This window comes from Panicum virgatum, chromosome 9K (genome assembly GCF_016808335.1).
Source record: "Panicum virgatum strain AP13 chromosome 9K, P.virgatum_v5, whole genome shotgun sequence".
NCBI lineage: Eukaryota > Viridiplantae > Streptophyta > Magnoliopsida > Poales > Poaceae > Panicum > Panicum virgatum.
The window spans coordinates 50,588,766-50,615,228 of record NC_053144.1 but is presented as its reverse complement, the minus strand read 5'-3'; the positions used below and the strand labels follow the sequence as shown (position 1 = coordinate 50,615,228).

The 26,463-nt window shown below is 43.4% G+C and overlaps 3 protein-coding genes across 5 annotated transcripts; 2 read left to right on the top strand and 1 right to left on the bottom strand.

Annotated features, from left to right (window-relative positions):
- Positions 1–9,319: 9,319 nt before the first annotated feature.
- LOC120652024 (membrane-anchored ubiquitin-fold protein 1) lies at positions 9,320–14,680 on the top strand. The gene is made up of 4 exons (XM_039929706.1): positions 9,320–9,653; positions 9,759–9,928; positions 13,946–14,113; positions 14,201–14,680. Exons 2-4 carry the CDS (start codon positions 9,796–9,798, stop codon positions 14,254–14,256), a joined length of 357 nt encoding a protein of 118 aa, XP_039785640.1. The 5' UTR covers positions 9,320–9,653; positions 9,759–9,795; the 3' UTR covers positions 14,257–14,680.
- On the top strand, positions 14,574–21,514 carry LOC120652023 (chaperone protein ClpB2, chloroplastic). 2 transcript variants are annotated; one of them, XM_039929705.1, is made up of 11 exons: positions 14,574–14,715; positions 14,816–14,951; positions 16,157–16,375; positions 16,838–17,075; positions 17,354–17,549; positions 17,631–17,685; positions 18,286–18,436; positions 19,121–19,429; positions 19,546–19,811; positions 19,893–20,819; positions 21,033–21,512. In XM_039929705.1, the coding sequence occupies exons 2-11, from the start codon at positions 14,907–14,909 to the stop codon at positions 21,354–21,356; spliced, it is 2,730 nt and encodes a 909-aa protein (XP_039785639.1). In that variant the 5' UTR covers positions 14,574–14,715; positions 14,816–14,906; the 3' UTR covers positions 21,357–21,512. The 2 variants fall into 2 exon arrangements, with proteins under 2 accessions (XP_039785639.1, XP_039785638.1); XM_039929704.1 differs by lacking the exon at positions 14,574–14,715 and having other exon boundaries at positions 14,842–15,897; positions 21,033–21,514.
- Positions 21,515–22,609: 1,095 nt separating this feature from the next.
- On the bottom strand, positions 22,610–25,358 carry LOC120652021 (cytochrome P450 724B1-like). Of its 2 annotated transcripts, none has more exons than XM_039929702.1 (7): positions 24,552–25,358; positions 24,211–24,444; positions 24,032–24,118; positions 23,828–23,906; positions 23,567–23,673; positions 23,201–23,436; positions 22,610–23,046 (listed from the first exon to the last, which is right to left on the bottom strand). In XM_039929702.1, the coding sequence occupies exons 1-7, from the start codon at positions 25,221–25,223 to the stop codon at positions 22,956–22,958; spliced, it is 1,506 nt and encodes a 501-aa protein (XP_039785636.1). In that variant the 5' UTR covers positions 25,224–25,358; the 3' UTR covers positions 22,610–22,955. The 2 variants fall into 2 exon arrangements, with proteins under 2 accessions (XP_039785636.1, XP_039785637.1); XM_039929703.1 differs by having other exon boundaries at positions 23,312–23,436.
- Between the last annotated feature and the right edge of the window lie 1,105 nt (positions 25,359–26,463).

Below are 26,463 nucleotides of genomic sequence, written 5' to 3'. Positions count from 1 at the left end.
ATCAAACTTGAAAATGTACCTTTCTTTTAGATCGTGAGTATGTTTGAAATCCGTTTGAATCACCATGTTATGTAGAATAAATGTAATAAATGAGATATAATGTGTTTAATTTTCTTGTTTCACTTTTTGTATGAAAAAGTCTACATTTTAATTCTACTATTTTTAACCTTTTCGGATGTACTACTTCAATATTTTGAATGCACTATTTTAATGTTTTAATAAAATTTTGAACTAGTTTATTTGATATTTGAGTGAGTTAGGTTTCATTGATTGTTGGCTAAGTTTTTAAAATACCGAAATATTATAAACATATAAAATTGTAACCAATAAACATGATTAGCTATATAGATTCATAGATTCGAATGAAAAAATAAAACAAATAAAAAGAGGGGAAATAGCTTGGTATGTACTGGGGTCCTTTATGGATGGGCTGCAATAGATAGGCTAAGGGGCCTTATATGGGCCGAGTGATGTATAAGCAATAATCAATAATTTAATAATATACTGCTTAATCTAAAAAATATATACTGCTAGCGTGTGTGGTGTTTGACACAACAATTAGAAGTCCAAATTTTGTTTTAGACTTCTCATACCAAGCAATTCATTTATGGCCGTGGATCTAAGCCTGGACTATCCATATTCAGGTCCTCCTAATTCACTTACTCCCTCCTTCTATTTTTATAAGGCACACACATATCAAGATTCAAACCTTACTATCATTGACTAATAATTTGACTAATAATTTTTTATTTTTATAACATAAACTTTATATGATTGGATTCGTAATTAAATATAGTTTACAATGATTATAGATTTATAGCCAGAAGTGATATAATGTATGATAAATAAATGGTCAAAATATTATTTGGAAGGCCGTGTCATGTTTCACTATGCCTTATAAAAGTGAAAGGAGGGAGTACGTCATAGCGAGGCGAAGCATTAGCATAGTTGAGTTTGGCAATCAGACCTGGCCCCCATTTGGTTACTCCTAGCGCTATAATGGAATCTTACATGCATGAAGTATTAAATAAAATTTATTTGCAAAATCATTTCAAAGATGGGTGCAACTTTGCGCGACGAATCTAATGAGCCTAATTAATTCATGATTGGCTACCATCCTCTAATTATGCACTCAAAAGCTTCATTAGTGTAACATCCTAGCCCAATGGGCCGGGCAAGTTTCAAAGTTACTGTAGAAAAATACTGTAACTCGTGTACTGTAGCTGGACGGGTACTGTTCATCCAGCACATTATTGCCAGAGATAGTCCCATACCGGAAACGGTAGTAACCAGACCAACTTAAAAGGCTGGCCCTGGGAAGCTAGTAACTCCGGTTCGAATCTTTTGCGCGAAGCGAGGACGAAAGCGCAAGAGAGTTATTTAGTAGGTATAATTTACTCAACATGCAGAGTAAATCTTAGCCGTTATTCCGGATCGGGTCGTTACAATTAGATTCGTCTCGCGAATTGTAGTGTCACAGAACAGTCCAAATAATACCAATCAAGTGCAATAATTAACACTTAAACTCAAACCAGAATTTCTGCACTCAACCAGTACATTCAGAACGCCTGCTGTAACCAGGATCGATTACACAGGAACTCTCGCCAAAAGACGAGCACAGATGATTACCGGCGATAAAAGCGTTCAAAGCCACTTACAACCCGAGTTTATAACAGAAGCACCAACTTAATCTACAGTAAGTGTTTACAAGCCAGTTTTACAATTCAAACCTCAGAGTTTAAATGCAGCGAAAAGTAATTTAGAGTTTAAAACAAGCTTAAAAAAACAATACGATAGATAACGTTGATGACAGAAGACGAGCTTCACATCTTGCCCACTGATGTGAGGCTCACCTGCCCGAACTTCACGGAGAAGACGGGACCCACTCGACCGACCAACCCAGAGGAAGTGGTTGACCGATCCACGAGGCGCAGATCTCCTCGAAGTCCTCCGGAACGCATCCTGCTAAAATATATTACAACAACAAGCCTGAGTATTCTAATACTCAGCAAGGCTTACCCGACTATTGGTATATACTTAGCCAACTCCTAATCATGCAAGCTTTTTGGCTCTGGAGTTGTTTTGCTGAAAAGCTACTATTAGTGGATCCTTACTTTCAGTATTTTAGCTCAGGTTCATTATACCAGTACCAACTAGATTTGTCTGAACATCTAGAGCACGCCTAGTTGATCACATTATCTTTTCAGAGTACCACAGCCAAACATTTTCAGTTCAATCTCATTCCACTTTTTTACTACGATGTGACGAAGTGACCAAGGTTCTCTTAACCGAGAGAGACGGCGAATCGATCCGATTTAACCTTGCAAAGTGGACCTAACACACACGTCACATATAGGCCCCGTCGGACCATACGTGGCAATCCTTCACATATGCACACCGAATAGCTGAACTGCCCTGCGACCCGGGACTGCTAGCCCCACCGATACCAACGAAGGGTCAGCCATGAGTTTGTATACTAGCTCCACTGGTGAAGACAGTATCAAGTCCGCCTACCAGTGCACATATGGTACTGAGTTTATCGGTTTCGACTACCTCCTACTCCCGGCATGCGGTTAGTACTGTTCAAACTCGGTTAGCACGGCCAACAACGGTACGGTCCTCAATCGACACAAGCGGAGGCTTACTTTCCATCCACTCCATATCCATAACCAAATCCATCTCCGCCCGGTCTCTATTTTTCTTTTCTTTTTCTCAAAGATTCATTCTCCAATAATATTTTCATAAGAACCAGACCTATCTCTCGCGAGTGACAGGAATCACTCGGCTTCTACCAGGTTCCTAATTAGCAAATCAGTTCTAACGGTGCCTGTATACTAGTAGAGACCCATAGGTACATAGAGAGAAACATGCATACTAGGGTTTCATTCAACTCCTAGAAAACTTAATGCACAATATTTAAATAATAACGTTGAATACTGAAAATAGAGGTTATGCTCCGGGGCTTGCCTTGCCAGTCAGCGGGGTTAGCGACTTCTGGATCTGGCTCGACGGCTGCTTCGGCTTGCGGTTCCCCTGCTTGCGGCTCCTGGATTGGCTCAGCGACCAACTCGTAGACGGCTTCGCTCGTGACGTCTACATGTATGGAAAAGGATGCCATGCAATAATTAAAATGGTGCAATGAAATGATACAAGTGTTCATGATGCAAGGACAACATGTCACACCCGGTTTTAAGGACAAAACCGAATGCATAACTATATGTATGCCAGGATCAAGTTTCATACATATAGAGACATCATAAGTGAATAATCAGTACAGTATCACAAAAAAGAAAAACTAAAACAATTAAAAGACTATCAGAGTTTACAGCTTATCCTGGAAACGGAGACTCCAAACTTCACAGGCAATCGACTGGGGGTTGCGTACGCCTAGAACTCAGCATCATCTTCAAAATACTTCTCACACCTTCTTCTTCTGAGCAGCAGTAAGCAAGGGTGAGTACACTTATGGTTGGTACTCAGCAAGGCCACAAGAAATAACCAGAAAATGATTTATATCCATCTTTAAGTTCATTAATCATGTGAGGGTCCAAGCCGCTCTTGACCGTGAGCACGGCTAACCGGTTAGTTTTAACTCTGCAGAGGTTGTACACTTTCACCACAATTTGCGTAAAAGTTCCGAAGAACTTTGAACCCAACCACGCATATGTGCTGATCAGGCACAATACCACACTTCCGAGGTGTGATTGCATAGGGACGCTACGAGGCCTTTACAAAGAATTCCTATATGTATGTGTTGGTCCCTGCCGTGCGGTCCCTCAGAAGACGCAGCTTCCTTCACCCGCTCCACAACACAAACTCATAACCACCAAGCGGAACAACCCCAACACAACATATAGTTCATCTAATTACTTAGCCAAGACCAGAGCCCATTAGTATTGTGGTTGTACTGTTTTCTTGGGTGGTTCTCCATGTTCCAATTAAATCATCAATATACTCTTGTAAATAAAGCATAGATAGAAGTATGGTTAGGGTCACTTGCCTTTCTCCAACGAAAAGCTACTCTTACTGCTCTTCAGCTTTTGCTCACTTGGAATTCTTGATCTTCAATCTTCGAACAGCGATTCTTCTACTCGAAACAATCATCGGGCAAACATACAAAGCAAACAGGAAGATACATCTAAGAACAATACACCAGAACAAAAGAAAGGCTTTAAAAGAACATACTAAAGGATAGAGCTCGCAGCTAAGGTTATGAGAGCGCAAGAAACGCGGAAAACGGAACTAAAACGGCGATTCTATGGGATAAACGATGCTTCAGGGATCTAGTCGCGATTAACTATTGAGTTAAGAGCTAACAGAAAAGATTTGTAAGACACAACAAAGTGTGCTCACAGAGGATAAAAAGTTACAAAGCTATTGCACACGTCATAAGGATCACGTGAGCGCAAGAATCGCTGAAAACGGAGTTGAAACGTGAAAGATATGGCTAAAACAAGATTCTAGGGACTTGTTTGCAATAGATTTAAACTTTCAGGGGCTAGCTCTAAAGAAACTAGGGACTAAAATGAGATTTAACCTAAGATACAGGGGCTAGCTTGCAAAACAACGCACTAAGGATGGCAGGTTCTATTTTGGAAAAGCTCAGGGTGTTTTCCGTAAAGATTTGGACTAAAACAGAAATAGTTTTGAACTGCGATGCACGGAGGGTTGATTTTGGAAAAACGGAGGGGTTTATTTGCAAAAATGACCACGGTTGAACGGTATTTGGTTTAGCTGACTCGGGTCATATTAGATCTGGGCCGCTGGATCTAAATCGGACGGCGGGAGTGGATTGGGGTGGGCTAGCGGCGGCGCAGAGCTAGAGCGGGCGGAGCGGAGCTCGCGGCGGCGCATGGCGGATGGCGGCGACGGCGAACAAGACCGAGCGGAGCAGAGCGAGAGAGAGGGAAGAAAAGACGGAGGAAGTTGCTCACCGGAGAAGAAGGAAATCGTCGGAGTCGAGGAAGAAGGCACGGGGTCGACGGCGAAATGGCGACGACTCACGAGAAGGAAGACACCACGACGAAGAGGACAACGAGCTGAGAACTGGGGTGGCGTCGGATTTCACCGGAGATGCACGGATGCGGAGGATGGTGGGATTCTGGGGAAAAGATTATTTTAGGGATTCCCAAACAAGGAGCCTCCCTACGGGTAGTCTATATTTTTGTGTGGAATTGCCATGAGAGGTTGGTTTAATATATAGAGAGAAAAGTCTCGCCATCCCACATCAACTAGCAATGTGGTACTAAACCTCCCTCCCATGCTAATGGGCTTTACGTGCCTTTAGCCCATTAGGGAACACATGAATGGGCCCTTGAGGTCCATTAGGGATTTATGCACTTTTGATAGACTTAGCCCATTTAAAATTTCGGAATTAATTATTTTCGAAATTAAAATAATTCTAGAAAAATCTAGAATTCATATTTAAAGTCCAAAAAATATTCCAAATGGCCCGAAAATTCTAGGAAAAATCCTAGAAATATATTGGGACCTAACGAACTCAAATAAAATATTTGGAGCTCATGAGAAGATTTGGAAGAGCCTCTAAAAATTAGAGTTTGCTCTAGGGAAAATGGGAAAAGAATCCAGAAAAATCCGGAAAATTCCCGGGAAGAATTTTTGATGATAGAACACGTTTTGAAAGGTTTTCACACTCAACAACACTATGCATGTGACATGAATGTATCACCAGAAGAACAACATCATTTAATTTGAAAAACAACCAATATTTATTTTCTTTTACACTAAATTCTCTGTGAAGAAAAATAAATGTTGAGAAAATTTTAAAATTTTGAGAAAATTGTTGTTTTATTTTTAATTTTAATCACATCCTGAAATTCAAAAATTTCAGGGTGTGACACAACACCGAAAGGAAGATTATTTGGCAGCGCAAAAAGGAAAACTGCGGCTAGGAGCGAAACACGTGCAGGAACTCAACTTGCCGACATGAATAAAGCAGCAACATTTTACTAGCATGAAAATACATTGACAACACATGCAAGAAAAAATTTATTAACTTTTATTGCAAAAAGGAAAACATTTATTTTTGCCCTAGCAAAATAAACTGAGCAACAATAGATCCACAAACATGCACATAGGCTATGCACCTGAAAATTTTTCAGTGAACTACACATACAAAAAGTAATTTACTGAATAAATTTCATAATTTTTAGAGCACCCAAACAGCAGGGACAATTTAAACTAGCTTACGCACAAACCAAAATTTTAGCAGGGGCAAAAGTGACATTTCACAAGCATGAGTATTTTTGCTCTGAAGATCTTAACTTAAGAAACCCAACAAAATTTAGTTTGCATTTTTCGCATTTTTCCATATTTTTCTACACATTTTCAAAGATTTCAGCCAAAATAAATAAACGAATTTGGAAAACATAACCTAAAAAGGAGGGCTAACGACTGGGCCCCACATGTCAGTGGGAGGCCTAGCCCCCAGCTCCCCTGCTCTGCTTTGTGCTCGCGCACGCACACACGACCAGCCCTGGCTGGCGCGGCGGCGGCGGCGGCGCGGCCGGCCGGTGGCGGGCGGAGCTGGCCCACGGGCCCGCGCAGGGGCACCCCGCGGCGGGCGGCGGCGGATGCAGCGCGGCCACCGGCGGCGCGACGACGTTCCCGCGCCGGCGAGGCGGGATTCGCGCGGGGGAAAGAACAGGAAGGGTGAGGGACGCGCGGAGATGCTCACCGAGGGCTCGGTTTAGGCGGAGGGTGGCCGGAGAGGGGAGATCGATGAGAGGAGCGGAGCTCCGGCGAGGTTGGCAATGGCGGCCGGCGATGGCGGGCTAGATTCGGCCGCGAGACGGCTTAATCGAGCTCGTGGAGGGGCGGAGCAGGTGTGGGGTGAGGCTGCGCAGCTTGGGGCGCAGCGAAACGAGGCGGCGCGGCGAGCTACGGCCGGCGCAAGGCCCGGCGACGAGCTCTGCTCGGTTTGGCTCGGCGTGAGCGCGAGGAAGGAGAAGAGGGGAGGGGAAATGGATGAGGCTCACGCACGGGATAAGAACGGCGTAGCGCGGAGAGCGAGGATCGCCGGCGCGCGCGACGCGTGGAGTCGCCGGCGGTCGGTCGCGGCATGGGCTCGGTACGGGCACAGGGGAAAACAGGAAGAAACAGTGGTCGTTTTGACTAATTTTGACCGGATTTTGACCAATTGAAACTCTAAATTCCATATAGGAATTTGAAATTTGGCCAAAATAAAAGTTGTAGAGGAAGAAAAGATCTACAACTTTGCTTTTGGGCGAAAGTTGATTCGAAGCTCGGATTAGTGAGAAAAACGAGAGCGAACGTAGCTAAGCCGATGTTTACTATGCAAACTCGATTAGCACTAATGACGGTGATTAACCATGATTAGCGACTAAACACATGATTAGCACAAAAAATTAACACCGGGTGTTACATGTAGTGCAAAAATTGTGAAGTTAGTTTTGTAAATCGCCACTTGAACCACCTTGTTATAATGGTCAAAGTTGGCTACAGTACCCTGTGCTACAAAACCAAACACGTTCGAGTGGTAGTTTGTTTACTACATTGATTAAGTAGCAAAATAAGAAGTATATAGATGTAAAAGAAAACTGCACTAGAGTTTCGTTGTTCATGTTCTTACATTTTAGTCTTACTAATTGGAGGCTCTTTTTGAGTCTTCACATGAAGCAATCTAATTCTAGGTGGACCTTTAAAAAATAGAGAAATTTTAAAAATTGTTATAAAAATTAGAAATATTTGGTCATTAATCAGACAACTCTAATTATAATAGTCATTGCATTCGTTATCTTTTCTAATAAATTACTTACCTCTGCTATTATAAAAATAAACTAAAATAACCTCTCTAAACATGTATCTAAATTACCCACCTTTATCATTATAAAAAATATAAAGTAGCTCTCTAATCTTTGTGTAAATTACCTAGCTATACTATTATATAAATAATACAAATAACCCTCTAAATTTGCATGTAAATTATCTAATTATATCATTATTAAAGGTGAAGTAACATTTAAATCTGAATCTAAATTATATAATTATAATAAAATATTAAAATGCACTAATATAAAATTATAAATAGTAACATTATTAATATATTATTTATATAAAATACTACCCACGATATGTGTCACCATTTATTCATGTACCAATATAAATAATAAGCTCATTTTCTTTGCTACCTCTCCTTAGTTATTTTACATAAACCTAAACATCTTATACACTTTTTAAACAATCTGTGCTTTATGAGGTGGTGAATTTTATTTTAAAAAAATTTAAAGCAGTTTGTACACACATGCACATGCGGGCACGCTTGCACACCCACTCCTACAAATGCACAAGCCCACACCCAACCTGTATGGCACATATGAGAGATTGGATTCATAAATCTTAAAGTTGATGAAATCACAAATGCTTTTAACAAACATCTTATGTACCACTAAAATAATAAGTCTGGTTTTGCTACAATAAACTCTAGTTGACAGTAGTACCATAAATGTTTTTTAACCATAGCTCACGCCACTAAGACCAGTCCTAATAGGATTTCATGAAGAGTTTCATGACATTAAATATCATCAATTTTGTTGACATGACAAGAAAAGAGAAAGATAGAGTTTCATGGTATGTGAGAGTTTTATCACCATGAAACCCATCTAGTATTACCTAATTCTTAGTCTAGATAATCGTACTCATGAAACTCCCACTAAAACTGGCCAAAAAAACACAAGTAACATGCCCTAATGATTTATAATTTTGGTTCGTCAAACTACTACTTTAAACTAGTACGAGTTTCATTGCCATTTAATTCACAACATTCGATGTATTCTTTACAGAAATTAAAGATCCATGCAAGACGAAGTACAAGTATACTTGAGTTTCTCCCGAGTCAATCTATTCATTGGCTAAGTTTGTAGAAAAAAAATAAATATTTGCTAGACGAAATGGGAACCATCAGATCCATCAATATGTTTTTATGGTCTGATGTAGTAGGGTCAGACTTGGAATATTTTGTGCCCGCTCAATAAACACTGACAAGATAACCAAAAGATCCATTTCTTGAGAACTTTTTTCGATCAACATTTCTTGAGATTTTGATTAGCTCGAGCGGCTGTGGTGGCGGCGGCGGCGGCGGCGGCCGTGCTCGATGCATCACCGCAGCTTCCAGCCAGCCCTGCCGACCTGGTTGCGTGGGGCCCCTCTCCCCTGACCCCTGGGCCCTTGCCGCGCGGGTCTCCCGTCATCCCAGGACAAAACCGCGGTCTTGGCTCGGCAGCCGAGACGAGCAGCCCGTTGCCTCCTTGGCTCGGCGCAGGCGCAGGCGCGGCGCGGTTGGCCACACACAGGCCAGACGAGACGCGACGATCCCTCTTCTCCTCTCTTTTGACCCGCCACCGGCCACCCAGCTCCCACCCTCTCCACTGTCGCCGCTCCTCTCCTTGTCTCCCTCGGCCCCTCCCCGTCCACCTCCTCCCGCCTGGAAGGCCCGCCTCCCCCTCCCCCGTCGATGCGGCGGCACCTATGATCCGCCCCCGCTGCCCCCCGCCGCGGGCCTCCTGATCCGCGCCCCGGCCCGAGGAAGCGGACCCCGGCCGAGATTCCGACGCTCCACGCCTCCAGCCCCCCGCGCGGCGCCTCGATTCCGTCGGCACCCCCCGCTGTCCGCGGTAACGAATCGATCGGCTCCTCACCCGGCCCCTCGCCGTCGCAGCGCGCCCCCTGCTTTCCTTTCTCCCGCGTTGACGGTACGAGGTGTCCGCGGCTCTCCGCAGCATCCGGTTGGAGGCGGCGCTTCCCGTCCCTGGAGAGATGTCCGCCGTCCAGGAGCAGTTCGAGATCAAGTTCCGGCTGCCCGACGGCACCGACATCGGGCCCAGGCGCTTCCCGCCGGCGTCCACCGTCGCCACGCTCAAGGAGACCATCATCGCCCAGTGGCCCAAAGGTGAGCCCCCGCACGCGCTTTCCCTTCCTTACGGTACCAGCGCCGTGTGGTGTAGTTTCTTAGCACCGGAGCTGTGCGATCGGTGTTGGCGCGCACGTCGCTTTCTCGGGTCGGATTCCGCCCCCCGGACGCCCACCATCTAGTTTGGAATCTTGAGGTGTACTGCACTGTGGCGTCGCCGTCAGCAGCGGCCAGCCAATCCGTCAGTCCAATAATTGTGGCATTGTGGTCTCCACCAAAATGCGAACCAGTATGCTTTTATCAGAGTAATTTGTTGAGCTTGGCTGCCAATCACATTGGCTTGGTGCTGTCATTGCTGGAACCTTCAGTGCTCGATGTTTGCTTGATGTACTGATGTGTTCGTATCGAAATGAATCTCTTCCATTCCTTGTGTAACGTGTGTATATATGGTACAGCAACATCATCGATCCAAGTTAACTTTTGAGTGACAGTGACATTGATAGGAGCTTAACAAATGGAGAATGTTAGAACTGCAGAAAGTAGAGGAGAGGAGACCTTACATTTTAAGCGAAGGGAGGAGTTCCTAGGACTGTATGAAGCCATGTGCTTAGGATAGCAGTTCTATGTTTCCTCGGGGCAGCTGAGAAAGTACAGTTGACTTGAGGAACTGTTACATTATGGCTTAACTAGCAATTAATTTTCTGATTTGCACATGTTTTACTACTCTTTTGTACCACTCCTAGTGCTAGCAGTTTGTACATGACTTTTTGTGTTACTGATTACACTTGAAACAAAAGGACATCATAATAAGCTGCTGGTTGAACTCCCAAGTCTAGTAAGCTGCTTGTATGGTTTCCAAAAATACATAGGGAACAGATTGTGGCTAAAACGTCAAAAAATTTCAGAGGAGATAAAGAGTATAAGAATCAAGTATTTTGGACTTTATTACCTTTGTAGCAAGTATCCACAACTTTGATGCAATATGGCACCAGAGTAATGGTGGTTGTAACCTCAGCCTTGAACACAGAACCAAACCATGATATAAGGATTGTGTCGGGCTAATTTGATTGGTGGAAAATTCTGCCCAACTACTATTTTTTGCTTTTAAGGTTGTCCTTTAGGGCTAAGGTTAGGCTCTGCTTGAAACAAAATGACGTCATGATAAGCTGATACAGGTTGAATATCATGTATATTGAACTGCTTGTATGGTTTCTGATTAGAAAAATACATGGAGAATGGGTGGTGTTTAAAACAAGAGCAGATCACAGTGAGGGAAAAGGTCATATAAGAATCTGAGCTTTAATCCTGCTTCGCTTTTTTTAATGAAACATCACAGCTGAATGAGGGTGGTTGTAACCTCAGAATTGAACACAAAACCACACCATATTACAAGGATATTGTGTTAGGCCAATTTGATTGATGGCAACTTTTTCCTAACTGCTATTGTTTTCTTTTGAAGAAATAAATGGTCAGTTGTGCTTACATGCTAAAGGCTAGGCTATTGGATTTCAGCTTCAATATTTAGAACTTTTCTTTTGATCACTAACGAGTGCTTCAATCTCGCCAGGCACAAATATTTCTGATGGTTTGAGATCAAGCTAATTAATGAGTAAAGACTGATTGTTACACCAGGGTTTAAGAGGAATAACCATCATAGTAGGCAAAAGTGCTAGAGATCTCATGCTCTTACTGCCGGTAATTGCTGTGATGCTCCAATTAATACATATTACAGCCACTTAAGCGCTGTATATATGTAAATTACTCTCTGCAAATGCTTAGTGGCTTCTGCTTCCAATTTGAACCGCAGGATGTCTTGGTAACAACATATTACTAATTGTATCCCAAGAGAGTGAAAAATCTTGTGTGCTCTAGACTACTAATTGTATGTGGTCCTACAGAAATACTTGTGCTTATAGTGTCTAGCACCTAGCAGCACATGCAGCAACAAGAGCAGGTTACAACAACAACAACAACATAGCCTTTTTTCCCAAGCAAGTTGGGGTAGGCTAGAGATGAAACCCGAAAGAAATAAGTTCAAGGTTCAGGCACATTGATAGCTAGTCTCCAAGCGCTCCTATCCAAAGCTATCTCTTTAGAAATATTCCAATCCTTAAGGTCTCTCTTAATCGACTCATCCCACGTCAGTTTAGGTCTACCTCTACCCCTCTTTACATTATCGACCCGCTCAAGAACCCCATTACGCACCGGCGCCTCAGGAGGCCTTCGTTGGACATGTCTAAACCATCTCAGCCGATGCTGGGTAAGTTTCTCCTCAATTGGTGCCACCCCGACCCTATCCCGAATAACTTCGTTCCGGACTCTATCCCTCCTTGTGTGCCCGCAAAACCACCGCAACATCCGCATCTCTGCTACACTCAGTTGCTGGACATGTCGCCTTTTTGTATGTCAACATTCAGCACCGTATAACATCGCCGGACGAATTGCTGTCCTATAGAATTTGCCTTTTAGCTTTTGTGGCACCCTCTTGTCACAAAGGATGCCAGAAGCTTGCCGCAATTTCAACCAGCCAGCTGAAATTCTATACCTAACATCTTCATCAATGTCGTCATCTTTTTGTAGCACCGACCCTAAATACCGAAAAGTATCCTTCTGGACCACCACTTGCCCATCTAGACTAACGTCTCCCCCCTCATGCCTAGTCGCGCTGAAATCGTACATCATGTACTCGGTTCTTGGTCCTACTAAGTCTGAACCATTTCGACTCTAACGTGCGTCTCCACAGCTCTAACTTCCTATTAACCCCTCCCCTACTCTCGTCAACTAGCACCACATCATCAGCAAAGAGCATATACCAAGGGATCTCACCTTGTATATCCCTTGTGACCTCATCCATCACTAAAGCAAATAAATAAGGGCTCAATGCTGACCCTGGTGTAGGCCTATGTTAATAGGAAAGTCAGTGGTGTTGCCATCACATGTATGCTCTGCTGTTTAATTTCTAGAATTAACAAGTATGCTTGTCATAAATATTTCTACCAAGAAGACGAAATTTATATGTGCACAATGTAAATATGCTTGAATCGAACAATTTTGCATGTCTTTATCTCATAATGTTCGAGACCTAAGTATACATCAGTAATTTCAGTTGTAACATGGGATACTGTCCAATGTTCAGTTCTCCTCTGTAAGCCTGCTGTAGACCTACTTTTAGCAGATGATATCTGATTGATAGTACTGGAACTGGTGCTGAACTTGCTCGTTTTTAGTGAAATTTGGCGGGAATGCTCTGATGCCAGTACTCAGAGGGATGCTATCCTGAATTAGTTGCTTTTCTCAGGAAACTGAGAAGAAAAGTAGCTTATCTAAATTTGAATCTTGGTTCTTTTTATGATTCTTAATGTTTATTATTGTAGCTGTTTGCTATAACAATTTGCTATTGTGAAACTGGGCTATTGTTATTTCGTGTTCAGCATAAACATACCCATTTGCAGAATAAACTCAGTTGTTAGTTCATCATTGTTGATGTACTATCCATGCAGACTTCTGCATCTTGCCTGCTAACTAGATAGTATATACTTGATATTTCTGCTTTTTAAATAAACCTAACATAACTTCATGTGGCCATTTAAACGAGTTATCTCACAGCTGGCCATTATGTGACATACTTTTACATGGTTAGGAAGAGTGGAGTGACAAAATCAAAACCTAATTTAAAGTTCCACGGTTCTAGTTGAATAAAGGTTTCGAACAAGGGGATCATGCTACCAATCTTCTAGTCTGATAATACTCTCGAGCCAGAGTGAATCTCTAGGAAAATTTTCTAGTGCCATCTGCCCATCCTAGCCTTCTTATTATTACATCTCTTGGACAGTAGATAGGGGAACCAATTTAGTGCTGCTTGGCTAGGCTATCCTATCCTTTTTATCCCTTTATCTTGCTGGATCTGTTCACTTCATTTGGCTATTTCAACTTGAATATACTCAATCTAGTGCTGTGTCTCTGTACACCACCAAACTGCAGTCGACTTCCCTTCAGTACCTGTTATCTAATTCTGTTAAGCTTGTTTACAGTGTTCTTACTGTTCCTTGTCAACAGATAAGGAAAAAGGTCCGAGGACTGTGAACGATCTTAAGCTTATTAATGCTGGGAAGATATTGGAGAACAACAAAACCCTGTCAGAATGCAAAAGCCCGATCTGTGACTTCTCTGGGATGACAACAATGCATGTCGTTGTCCGTGCACCGACTTCAGGCAAACAGTCTGGTAAATTTTCTTCCTTTTGCAAGGCCATGTAGCTTGTTTCCATCACATGTCTTTGAATATGATTTGTATTCCATGTGCTGATAACAGATAAAAGAGCAGCAAAGAAAGCGAAAGATTTCAGGTGCGGTTGTGCCATCATGTGACAACATTGTGAATAGTAGCAAAAGATGTGGCTATTTCAGTTCCTCCCCCCTTTGTTCCTTACCCCTTTTTCCCGCTCTCGCTAGAGTGTTGTATTATGTTCGAGGCGCTTCTCTTTTATTTCCCTTTCATGTATCGCGGGCAAGCTGCTGCTGCTGCTGCTGCAGTTAATCACCCTTTAATCATGAGTTGCGTCAAGTACAAAATTTGAAGAATGCTGGCTGGTAACTGCCCTTGATCTTGAGTTATGACGAGCACACAGTTTGAAGGCAGCCATTAGTGTCTAATTTACAAGATCCATCTTATGCAATTTTGCATGGTTTCACATTCTCTTCTCTATATTGCACCCCGGTGACTTGTGTTTAATGTATGCCTGACATGCTAGATGAACTTCATGGAATGGCATTGAATTCATCAGTTATCCAATTTCCACCTTTTACTACTAAACCAATGGCAATCTGGTACGTGATCTTCCTCTATCCGTTTGCTGGCTATATATATCCTCTGAAGTTACGATGAATATGTTTTGTAATTATTGTCCACCGTACAAGTTGAGACCAGCCATCAGTCCATTGCCTGTTGATCTCATTCTGCAACAATCGCCATGAGGCTGTAATGCCCCAAGTGGCATCAAAATGCATCAGGTGACCAGATGCACTGCAATAATACAAGTGACGGTGGTATTTTTACCTGTCCGGTAACAGTTGATGTCTGATAGGTTGTATGCTGTCGAACTTTGTTAAACTGCAGTTATCTTTCTGGATCTTTAGACTGAATGAAAATTCTATGCTTAGATTTCCTGTGGGTAAGTCTGTACTCTTTAACTCTTTTCCATCGGAGCTGTTTGTCGTGTGTGTAGCCGTGCAGGAATGATCTACAGTAGTACAGTAGTGTGTGTTTTTTTGTGGCTAGAAAACGCAGAAATTAACGCTTTTTTTGTGCCAAAAAACGTGAATTCCTTCGCTGTGGATTTCGGGACGCAACAAATATACAGGAGCACACGGAGAGCAGCCGGGCGGGACTGGAGCAACTCGGTCACCGAGCCCTCGGCGCAGATCCCGGCCGCCCAGCGCGAGATCCGACGGCGCCGCGCGCGCACAGCGCGCGCCCCACACCCCCTCTTCCCCCTATCATCTTCCTCTCGCCTCGTCGTCTCCACGGCCTCCTGGTTCCCACCTGAACCTCCCAGAACCTCCGTCTCCGCGCCGCGACGCCGCACGCCTCCTTCCTCATCCAAGGCCCCGCGCAAACCGATTTATACCCTTCCACCCGCCGCACACCGTCATCTGTTCACTCCTCTGCCCAATCCAGAGTTCCATCCAGTCTTCCAGACTCCGAATTTGATCCTCTCTCCGAGCCCTCTGGTAAACCGCCGGGGGAGTGTGTTGCCGCCGCCGCAGGGCCCCGCCATGGCCGCCGCGCCGCCGATGTCAGCCGACGTCCTCAGCTTCCTCCCGTCCGCCGCCGCGCCGACGCCGGTCGTCGCCGCGGCGTGGGGCGCGGCGAGGGCGGGGTCTGTGAGGGGCAAGGCGGCGCTCAGGATGGTGAGAGGAGGAGCTGGCCTGGCTCCGGTGGTTGGGAGGAGGAGGCCCCACCGGCGGCCTCTCTCCGTGCGGTGCGACGCCACCAGCCGGGACGGCAGGGTAGGACACCGTTTGCTCGCCTGCCTTTTTTTTCGGTCCTGGGCACCATTTTCTTTCATTTGGAAGAATAATGGCATGTTCAGTTTTCAATTCCGGTGTCACATTCTTCGTATGTACTTTTAGAAAATCAATGCATTTATTTGCATCCCATTTCTATTAAAGAGAAGTGTTTTTTGACAGCTTTATAGTACTACGTATGTTTTTTTTTGAAGAGACAGCAGATTCTGCAGCTAACTTTGGTTATCTACTTCGTCAACAGATTACACAACAAGAGTTCACCGAGATGGCATGGCAATCAATTGTCTCATCACCTGAGGTGGCCAAGGAGAGTAAACACCAGATTGTGGAGACTGAACATCTGATGAAGTCCTTGCTGGAGCAAAGGAATGGGCTTGCCCGGAGGATCTTTTCCAAGGCGGGAGTCGACAACACAAGGCTTCTTGATGCTACAGAGAAGTTCATCCAGAGACAGCCTAAGGTAGTTTATCCTAAACACAGTTCGATAATGTTTATATCCAATGAAGTTTACCTTCCAGTTCCAGAGGGCAGTACATCTTGCTGACTGAAGTCAAATAAGTTCAAGTTTGATCAAATTTATATAAAATAATACTATCATTTTTATATCCAAATAAATTTAGTATGAAAATATATTACATAATTAATCCAATGATATTTATTTTGTAATACAAATATCAATACTATTGTGCATAAATTTGGTCAAAATTGAAATCATTTGACTCCTTGGTAAGTGAGAGTTGCATTCTTTCTTGGACGGAGGAAGTATGAACTAGTACGAGTATATTGCACGTTACAACATGAAAAATGCATTTTATTTCACTTCACTGAACCAACATTTTTTTTATTTCACTATTATTGCTTGAAACTGTTTTTTTTTTAATCTTCCGGTGAGAGTTTTTTTAAGTTCTGTTCAATGATTCAGGTATTAGGTGAAGATCCTGGTTCCATGTTGGGGCGGGACTTGGAAGCTCTGATACAAAGAGCAAGGGACTTCAAGAAAGAGTATGGTGATTCATATGTCTCAGTTGAACATCTAGTCCTTGGCTTTGCCGAAGATAAGCGGTTTGGGAAACAACTATTCAAGGATTTTCAGATTACCGTGAAGACCTTGAAATCGGCCATTGAATCAATCAGAGGGAAGCAAAATGTAATTGATCAAGGTATGGGCCTTCTGTGCCGACTTAATTCTTGAAAAAATTGTAACAGTGTCAGAATAAGATTTGTTCTCCCTGCTATAACGACACTGACATTAGAATGCTTGAAACTCATTTGTTTCCCTGTTTGTGCCCCAATAAAATTGCATGATGTATTTTCTTGTAACCTGCATGATGAAACTGGGGAAGTAATGCAATGTGTGCTGAATTAGGAGCGAACTTTCCGTGCATATTATACTTGCTAGATATGAAAATTTTCACCTGAAATTATGAATTTTCAATAGATCCTGAGGGCAAGTACGAAGCTTTGGAGAAGTATGGAAAGGACCTGACAGCTATGGCACGCCAAGGGAAGCTTGATCCAGTTATTGGAAGGGATGATGAAATTCGAAGATGCATACAGATTTTATCGCGGAGAACTAAGAACAACCCGGTTTTGATTGGTGAACCTGGTGTAGGAAAAACAGCTATAGCTGAAGGGTAGGTGAACAGTACATTTTACACAGCATCTCACCGAGTATTGAAACAGCTCCACTAACTTGAGTCTTGTTCCTTGTTTAGGCTTGCTCAGAGGATTGTACAAGGAGATGTCCCTCAAGCTCTGACAAACCGTCGAGTAAGTTATTCATTAATGTATCATGTTCTGTCGTCATATAGACATCAGAAAACCTTGTTTAACATAATTCTTTTTCATCATGGTTCTGGAATACATTGCACAGAGGTGGCCCTTGTTGGCTCCCAACTATATATATGAAAATTAAATTCAGTTGCCATTATGACAATTTTTTTCATGTTGCAACTAACATTTGAATGGTTCATTTGTGATTTGTACATAGGCTATCCATTTGTTCAATTTCTTTGACCTTTAAGTTGCTACTAGTATTATGTTAATGTTTGATGTACACAAATTCATTCTGTACATGCATTTTACGTAGAGATTGAAATATCTTGGAAGTTACTGAGTCCTTTATATTATGGGCAATTTCTGGCGATGTATTCATGTATCTTTAGATGTTTTAATTAATCATTTTCAGAAGTATTCAACTATCACTAAACAAAGTTTATTGTTTGTTTTAATGCACCATCTACTGATCTCGGAAGTATTAGTGTTTTTTAAACTGTAAACTATTGTACTTTCTGTAGCTAATTTTTTAGAATTTAACCTGTCATTGTTAACTTTCTTTCTATATTCTTTCTATTGTTTTCTTTTGAACAGCTCATTGCACTTGATATGGGTGCTTTGATTGCTGGTGCAAAATATCGTGGAGAATTTGAGGATAGGCTAAAGGCTGTTCTCAAAGAAGTTACAGACTCTGATGGACAGACCATTCTTTTTATTGATGAGATTCACACAGTTGTTGGAGCAGGTAACTATATGTAGGATGCTCTGTTGTTTCTTTTATTATTAGATCTTTTCTGCCTCACATTTAATTAATTTCAAGTGAAATCATTTTATTTGGTAATACCATTATTTGTTTTTTTCAAAAAAATATTATGAATAACAAATTTACCTTGGTGATCCCTTAGTAGAGCCTCAGTATTTGAGACCATTATTTTATATAAAAAAATTTTATACATCCTTTGTTCCTTGTAGGGCCCCAGTATTTAACACCATATTTAATTGCTCTGAGCTGAGCCTAGGCTATAGCTATATTTTTGCATAAGCCCATCGTCATCTCACACAGGCCATTGAACTCAATGCCACTTAGGCTGGCATTTGCACCACTCTGATATCATTTAACTTGAGGGTGTTAGCCCACCTATTTTTCTTTATTTTTTAGAATTATATTCATAATGGGTTTCCTGTATGAAGTGTAAAAGGTCTAGGGATTGGGGTACTAGGTTTGTAGGTTGTAGTGGGTTGGTGGAAAAAGTAGATGCTCTAGGGCAAACTATATTCCTTATAAGTCAAAAGGCTTGTTGTTTTTGCCTTGTTTATGATTTTCGAAATATTTGTTGTTCTACAACTTCTAGGCAACTTTTACATGCCTTTTCCAGTCTTATCCATCATTATTTTTAGGAAATTTATGAAGGTTTTCATCGTATTCCAGGTGCCACAAATGGTGCAATGGATGCTGGTAATCTTCTCAAACCAATGCTCGGGAGAGGAGAGTTACGTTGTATTGGTGCAACAACACTTGATGAATACCGCAAATATATTGAGAAAGATCCAGCACTAGAGCGGCGCTTCCAACAAGTTTATGTTGATCAGCCTTCAGTTGAAGATACAATCTCAATTCTACGGGGACTACGTGAGAGATATGAACTGCACCATGGTGTGCGCATATCTGACAGTGCCCTTGTGGCTGCGGCTGTTCTTTCAGACCGTTATATCAGTGGACGATTCTTGCCTGACAAAGGTGATTTATCTGACTCCATACCATTCTTACTCGAAGCTTGTAACCTACTAGATGCTGACTAGCTATTACTACTGCAAGGTGTGGTCTTTCTAATAGTAGTTTATTCTTTGTTGCAGCAATTGATCTGGTTGATGAATCAGCTGCTAAGTTGAAAATGGAGATAACATCAAAACCTACTGCTCTGGATGAGATCGATCGTGCTGTCCTGAAGCTTGAGATGGAGCGTCTCTCACTTACAAATGATACAGACAAAGCATCAAAGGACAGACTATCCCGTCTTGAAGCAGAACTATCACTCTTGAAGGATAAACAACGTAAATTGACTGAGCAGTGGGAGCATGAGAAGTCAGTGATGACTAAAATTCAATCTATCAAAGAAGAGGTAAGATGACTTGTCCACAAAGATTTGCTGTATGATTGATAAATGGAGCAGACAACTGACTTACATTTACTGTTGCAACAGATTGACAGGGTAAATGTGGAGATACAGCAGGCGGAACGTGAGTATGATCTCAATCGTGCTGCTGAACTGAAGTATGGCAGTTTGAATGCCTTGCAGCGCCAGCTTCAAACAACAGAGAATGAACTAGATGAATATCAGAGTTCAGGAAAATCCATGCTAAGAGAAGAGGTGACTCAAGATGATATAGCAGAAATAGTGAGCAGGTGGACAGGTATTCCAGTCTCTAAACTAAAGCAATCCGACAGAGAGAAGTTGCTGTATCTGGAGGAAGAGCTGCACAAGCGTGTTGTTGGTCAGGACCCTGCTGTAAAAGCAGTCGCAGAAGCTATTCAGAGATCCAGAGCTGGTCTGTCTGACCCGAATCGTCCTATTGCCAGTTTCATGTTCATGGGACCTACAGGAGTTGGAAAAACGGAGCTAGCAAAAGCCCTTGCTGCTTTTATGTTTAACACTGAGGAAGCTGTTGTAAGGATTGACATGAGTGAGTACATGGAGAAGCATTCAGTCTCAAGATTGATTGGTGCTCCCCCGGGTTACGTTGGGTATGAAGAGGGTGGTCAGCTAACAGAGGCTGTTCGCCGGAGGCCATATTCTGTTGTCTTGTTTGACGAGATTGAGAAGGCTCATTCAGATGTCTTCAATGTTTTCCTTCAAATATTGGATGATGGTAGGGTTACTGACTCCCAAGGCCGGAAAGTGAGCTTCACCAACACTATCATTATCATGACATCCAACGTTGGGTCACAGTACATACTAAACATGGATGATGAAGGTGGATCATCTGATTCAGGCTACGAGAACATGAAGAAGAGGGTTATGGATGCTGCAAGATCAGTATTCCGCCCTGAGTTCATGAATCGTGTAGATGAGTACATTGTTTTCAAGCCTCTGGAGAGAGAACAAATCAATAGTATCGTCAAATTACAGGTAAAGTTTTGTACTTCTGCAGGGTTCAATTTTAATACCTTTCAAAATATTTTGCATCTACAAATACCTCAGCTGGAATAATAAGATAGTGAAAACAACCATGTTCCAAGATTGGTGGTGCCTATGAGATGCAAAAAATAAACTATAATCATCTTTCTACTGAATACTGATCATATGTTGTATTATCTTGGTTTGGTTCTTCCTGTGATGCAGCTGGCAAGAGTACAAAAGAGGATTGCTGACCGGAAGATCAAACTTGAAGTCTCACCTGGAGCAATTGAATTCCTAGGAAGCCTTGGGTATGACCCGAACTACGGCGCAAGGCCAGTGAAGCGGGTTATTCAACAGTATGTGGAGAACGAACTCGCAAAGGGCATCCTCAGAGGTGATTTCAAGGACGAGGACAGCATCTTGGTAGACACCCAGGTCACAGTGCCATCGAATGGCCAGCTTCCACAGCAAAAGCTTGTTTTCCGGAAGGTGGGTGAGGAATCAAAATCTGCTGTCGAAGGCGAGAAATTCTTGCCGGCCGTCTGATGGAGTACCATTGCAGACTTGCAGTTTACAGATTATGAGCAATAAAATGTACATATAAGGGTGACAATGATGGTTTGTTCCTTCTGGGAATGGAAGAGTAAGAATTCCTATTTGTGCTACTGCACACTAAGCGAAAGTTTATGCTGATTAGTGATTTTTGTGCTTGTGCTGCCAAGAATTTTGGGCCGGTGATAGAAGTTTATTCACTAGCCTGTCCGTCCTTTCCGGTGCACTAAATTTGCTGTAGTGCTGAGTGCACTCAGTTTGTGTAATCTGTCTGTGCCTTAGTTCTTATACCGAAGCAGTTTCGGGACTACGAGGGGAAAAAAAGTGGGAGGGGGCGGGTGAGACTGTGCGGTCTGTAGCGGTATGAGACGCAGCCGCACGGGAAGAACTAGTCTGATCGATGTTCAGTTCATTCGGTACGAGATGAGTTTGCGTTCTGAACCAATTGATCATCCTTCTCGGTTCAATCTTTGATCGATGAGTTAATGTCTTCATTAGCATCATATAGAAAAACTCTTCAGTAAATGGAACCAAACAATCACTTAAGTATTGACTCCCATGCTATTTTTTAGCTTGTTTTTCAAAAAATTCAAAGCTGAAAATTGCCTTTTCAACACTTGTTGCAACCGGTAGCAAACAGCATTAATTGCTGCTGCCCTCTCCGTCTTGCCGAGCCGCAGAGGGCATTGGCACCAGCAAGCTGAGCACGCAGGCCAGCCCACAGGCCTATTTCTCTAATTCGGGCTCAAATAAACAAGATCTGGCCCAATTACCTGCATTCCTATATGTATATAAATACTTACTGAAATTTTGTTTGTCCAAATTATTGGGAAGATGTACACCTATGCACCTCTACTGGTTCCGCCCAGATTTGAGACCGTATGGATCAAATCATGCTTCAAAAAGGTTGAAAAAAAAAACTTATGAAGAGACTACATAGTGTTCGTTCTTTTAATTTAGAAAAAAAGTGTACTTAGTTTTTTCAGGACAAGTCTTTGATCAATAATTGCTCTATTAGTATCTAATTTACGTGATAAAGTGTATTGTTTAGAGAAACACTGTTTTCATATGTACACCATGTCATGAATTTGTGTAAAAAAATTATATATTAATAGGTGTTTGTTGATTAAAGACTTTTTTTGCGACCATATATCTGAGCATGTTTTTCATTAAGAGGATTATTGATTAAAGACTTTTTTCATACGAAACAAGACAAATTATGCATAATTGTAAATGGATGACTGCGGTAGCAATGGAAAACCAACGGGAGGATATGATAGATATGGCGAGTGCTACAACTGGAGGTTCAGGTTTGAGACCTGCATGACTCGTGCCAAACCCCGTACCGTACGTGTCCCCCATCTCGGGTGATACATAAACCATGATGCCTATGCATCATAATAACAGTAAATTACGCGTAAAAAATAAAATTACATAAACGTAGACAGCTATTTTTATTTTATTATTTTGTTTTTTTGTGACTTGTAAATCGCGATTCAGGACTGGCTGGCTGGCGGGGGTCCGACGTCTCAACTTATTTCATCTCTCTTGGAGTCTTGACGAAGAGCGAGCGAGGCAAAGGCTTGATGAGCATCAGCTGACCGGCTCGAGCTGTATGGGCAGGCCCTTCTTGAATTCCACGTACTGGTGCAGCATGGGAGCGTCCTCTTCACCCATCCTCCACCTGCACGCATTTACTTGTTGAATTGAATTGATAAAGAAAGAAAACCTTCAGCTACTGTGCAAGATAGTATAATTTTCCACTAAGGACGAACATGAATTTCGTTACTGATTAGGTAACAAAATTGCATAGCAGAGTAGTTCTACTGCAGTCCTACTTAAAACGACTACTAGAAAGAAGAGAACCGCAGGTTGGTTTTGCCCGATTTTCCTCGGGTTTTTCATGACTGACGCCTGAAATCTTGTTCAGTTTATTTAACAACAAGGACCTGTAGTTGAGCACAAGGTGGTGCAGGAAGAAAGCAGCCTCCACTTTGACAATCTCCGATCCAGGGCAGAGCCGCAGTCCACCTCCGAACGGCGCGAAGCTCTTGCCAGCCGGCTGGTTCAGCCCCTGTTTGCAATTCGGAAGACAGATGAATCATATGGATCAAAGAGATCTCTCACTCAACCCTGATGTATATTACCAAATTAAAAGAAGAAAGATACACGGAGGACAGAAACAGATAGATAGATATATGTACCTCCCATCTGCGAGGCTGAAACTGCTCGGGTTCCAGATGATGCGATGGGTCCACGTGGACAGCACCCAAGATGGGCAGGATTTTCCAACCAGCCGGGATCACGTATCCTACCCATCATAAATGAACAGGGAACACATCAATCAGAGAGCCATTGTATTATGTTATTTGCTTCAGAGTTCAGAGTTTCAGAAATAACGTGGTTTCGTGTTGTTTTTAGTTCTCATTCAGCCGTAACATCCGCAGCTTGTCTGTAGTTTTTACCTTTGTAGGTGACGTCCTTGAGAACCTTCCTGTGCACTAGCTTGACGATGTTGCCACATCTCAGTCCCTCATTGATAACCTGGAACGACGCAGCAGGGCGAGCAAAAGAATCAGCAAACATTTAACCCAAATCGCTAAAAGTTTAACAGATAAGTCAAACCGCGGATGGATTTGGCCACACATGTGTGGTCTGTAGCTACTTACACGACTGGTGTACTCCATCTTCCTGTAGTCGTCAGGCGTCAAGGGCTCCTCCTTCCCCTTTGTGGACCTGATGGCCTCATGCTCTTTCTGCAGGCATGCAGGTGCAGAGATCATCAGCACAAGTAAAAATAGTGGTAGTAGTAGTAGTAGTAGTTTAACACTGTAAACTCATATATTACCTTGAGTTGGTCGATGATGCTGGGAGATTTCCCAATGAAATAGACGAGAATGGAGAGCAGCACAGAGGTGGTCTCGTGGCCTGCTAGCAGCGAGTCCAGCAGGAAGGCGACCTTGTCGTCGTGAGTGAGCTCCTTGTTCGCGAGGAGCACGTCGAGGAAGACGGCCTGCTTGGTTGGGCTGCGCTTCCTGTCCTCGATGAACTTCTCCATGGTCTCGGATATCCTCTTCCTTGCCTGCCGCAGGTCATCGTCCAAACCTCAGAGGATGTGCAGCTATAGCTATAGCTAGCCTGCGAATTAATAAACTCAAGATCGATCGATGCTCGAAAAGAAGTGAATACCTTGACGGCCTTGGAAAATGCTGTCCCGGGGAGGGTGATAGGGAGGGAGATGATCCCCTTCATGAAGATCTGGTACTCTTCCAGGATCCGGAGGGCCACCGGGCCGTCCGGCGGCAGGCCCAGAACCTGCTCCATGATCACCTTGTAGGGGAACTTCCTCGCCTCCTCGCAGAAGCTGATGGTCTCGCGGCCGCGCCAGGACGCGATGAGGGAGCGCGCGGACTCGTCGACGCTGGCGACGTAGGAGGCCTTGAGCCCCGTGGAGGCGACGAGGGCGAGGAACATGCTCCGGATCTGGCGGTGGCGCTCGCCGGTGACCACCAGCGCGGAGGACTCGCCGAGGATGGTGCGGATGGCGCCGGGGTAGCTGCACTCGAACAGGCGCTCCTCGTTGTGCAGCACGAAGTGGTTGAGCTCCTCGTCGCAGGAGACCACCGCCGGCGAGCCGAAGAGGTGCGACTTGAACACCGTCCCGTACCTGGCGACGTGCTCCTTGAGGAAGCCGCCGGCGGTGTTGGACGGGTGCGCGTGGAGGAAGCCGATGGTCTCGCCGATGAGGGGCCAGCCGAAGCTGCCCTTGGGGAGGCCGCCGCGGAGCAGCGGGAGGTAGTGGCGGAGCACCGCTGCGGCGGCGACGGCCGCCAAGGCGACCAGCAGGAGCGCGTACACCATCCTGCTGCGCTCTGCTGGATAGATGTCTACAAGCGCAGCGCGGAAAATTAATGAAAAAGCTAGGATGATGCCGCCCTTTTTATAGGTGTATAACCCAAAAACACAGGGTTGCGTACTTGGGTACTGAGACGTGAGACACTGGAACGCACGGTAAATTGTGTATATTTGCCTTCAAAATTACTTCCATAATCTCATAGTTTGTCGGGTTTTCTAGTAAATTGTTACTCCCTCCATACCCAAAATAATTGACGTTTTGGACAAGATTTGAGTCAAACTTTGAAATTATAAATCACGGATAACTCTCAAGTTGTTGAGTTTGAAAATATAAAAATTATATGAATAGATTTGTCTTGAAAAATACTTTTATAAATATATATATATATATATCACATTTTGATAAATATTTTTAGAGAAATAAGAAGTCAAAATTGTGTTTTGGAGACCGTGTCAGTGTCTTGAATGTCAATTATTTTGAGTATGGAGGGAGTACGAAAACTAGGGAGTCGAAGTCAAACATTGTGACGATCTCATTTCGTTTTTAACAGTTATATGATAAATAATCATTTCAATTTCATATGCAGGACCTGTATACTTTTTTTTTAGGAAAGGACCTGTATACTTAGACGGATCGGATACTGTTAACGTTCAGGACCGGGGTCTCCGATCCCTTGTGATTCACAAATGGGCCGGGACTACCCTGACAGAAAAGCCCCACCATGGAAAGATTCCCCTCAAAATGGTGGAATCGCCTCGTGACTCGTGAGGTCTCGTGTGTCCCCGAGGAGGTTTTCCCGTGAAGTTTGGTAACTGCAGATGCAAAGTTATATAATTTTAGGATGCGATTGCTTGGAGAGCGAGGTTGGATGAAATAGTTCCATCTTTATTTTTTAGAATGAAATGGCTCCTATACAACTGTTTTGTTAGAGGAACGGAGCAATTTCATTTTTTGTTTGGTTGGAGGGATGAGATTGTTTTGAAAGGAGTTGGAGGGATGAGATAACAGAAGTTTTTGTCGGTCAACATCTATTTTGTTGGCCCTACGTGTTAGCCATATCATCTTCCTCTACCACCATCCGCTTCCCATCCTTTTGGCTCGATCCGCCGGCATGCTGCCGCCGCCGAGGCCCCCCACCACTGTCGCAGAAGTCGTTCGGGCCGCCGCGCTGCCGCCGTGGAGGTCGTGCGCCCTCGGTTCGCCGCGCCGCCGCGGCCGCAGAGGTTGTCCGCTCCCTGCTCCCCC

What these genes read in the sequence shown, in the direction of transcription:
- LOC120652023 (XM_039929704.1), top strand. Translation starts at nt 15,124, where the DNA reads ATGATCTACAGTAGTACAGTAGTGTGTGTTTTTTTGTGGCTAGAAAAC. An exon ending in GCAAAATGTAATTGATCAAG is followed by an intron (nt 17,076 to 17,353) that starts GTATGGGCCTTC and finishes AATTTTCAATAG; the next exon opens with ATCCTGAGGGCAAGTACGAA. An exon ending in TCACACAGTTGTTGGAGCAG is followed by an intron (nt 18,437 to 19,120) that starts GTAACTATATGT and finishes ATCGTATTCCAG; the next exon opens with GTGCCACAAATGGTGCAATG.
- LOC120652021 (XM_039929702.1), bottom strand. Translation starts at nt 25,223, where the DNA reads ATGGTGTACGCGCTCCTGCTGGTCGCCTTGGCGGCCGTCGCCGCCGCA. An exon ending in AGATGGAGTACACCAGTCGT is followed by an intron (nt 23,907 to 24,031) that starts GTAAGTAGCTAC and finishes GCGTCGTTCCAG; the next exon opens with GTTATCAATGAGGGACTGAG. An exon ending in CTTTCTAGTAGTCGTTTTAA is followed by an intron (nt 23,047 to 23,200) that starts GTAGGACTGCAG and finishes AAATGCGTGCAG; the next exon opens with GTGGAGGATGGGTGAAGAGG.
- LOC120652024 (XM_039929706.1), top strand. Translation starts at nt 9,796, where the DNA reads ATGTCCGCCGTCCAGGAGCAGTTCGAGATCAAGTTCCGGCTGCCCGAC. An exon ending in CATCGCCCAGTGGCCCAAAG is followed by an intron (nt 9,929 to 13,945) that starts GTGAGCCCCCGC and finishes CCTTGTCAACAG; the next exon opens with ATAAGGAAAAAGGTCCGAGG. An exon ending in GACTTCAGGCAAACAGTCTG is followed by an intron (nt 14,114 to 14,200) that starts GTAAATTTTCTT and finishes TGCTGATAACAG; the next exon opens with ATAAAAGAGCAGCAAAGAAA.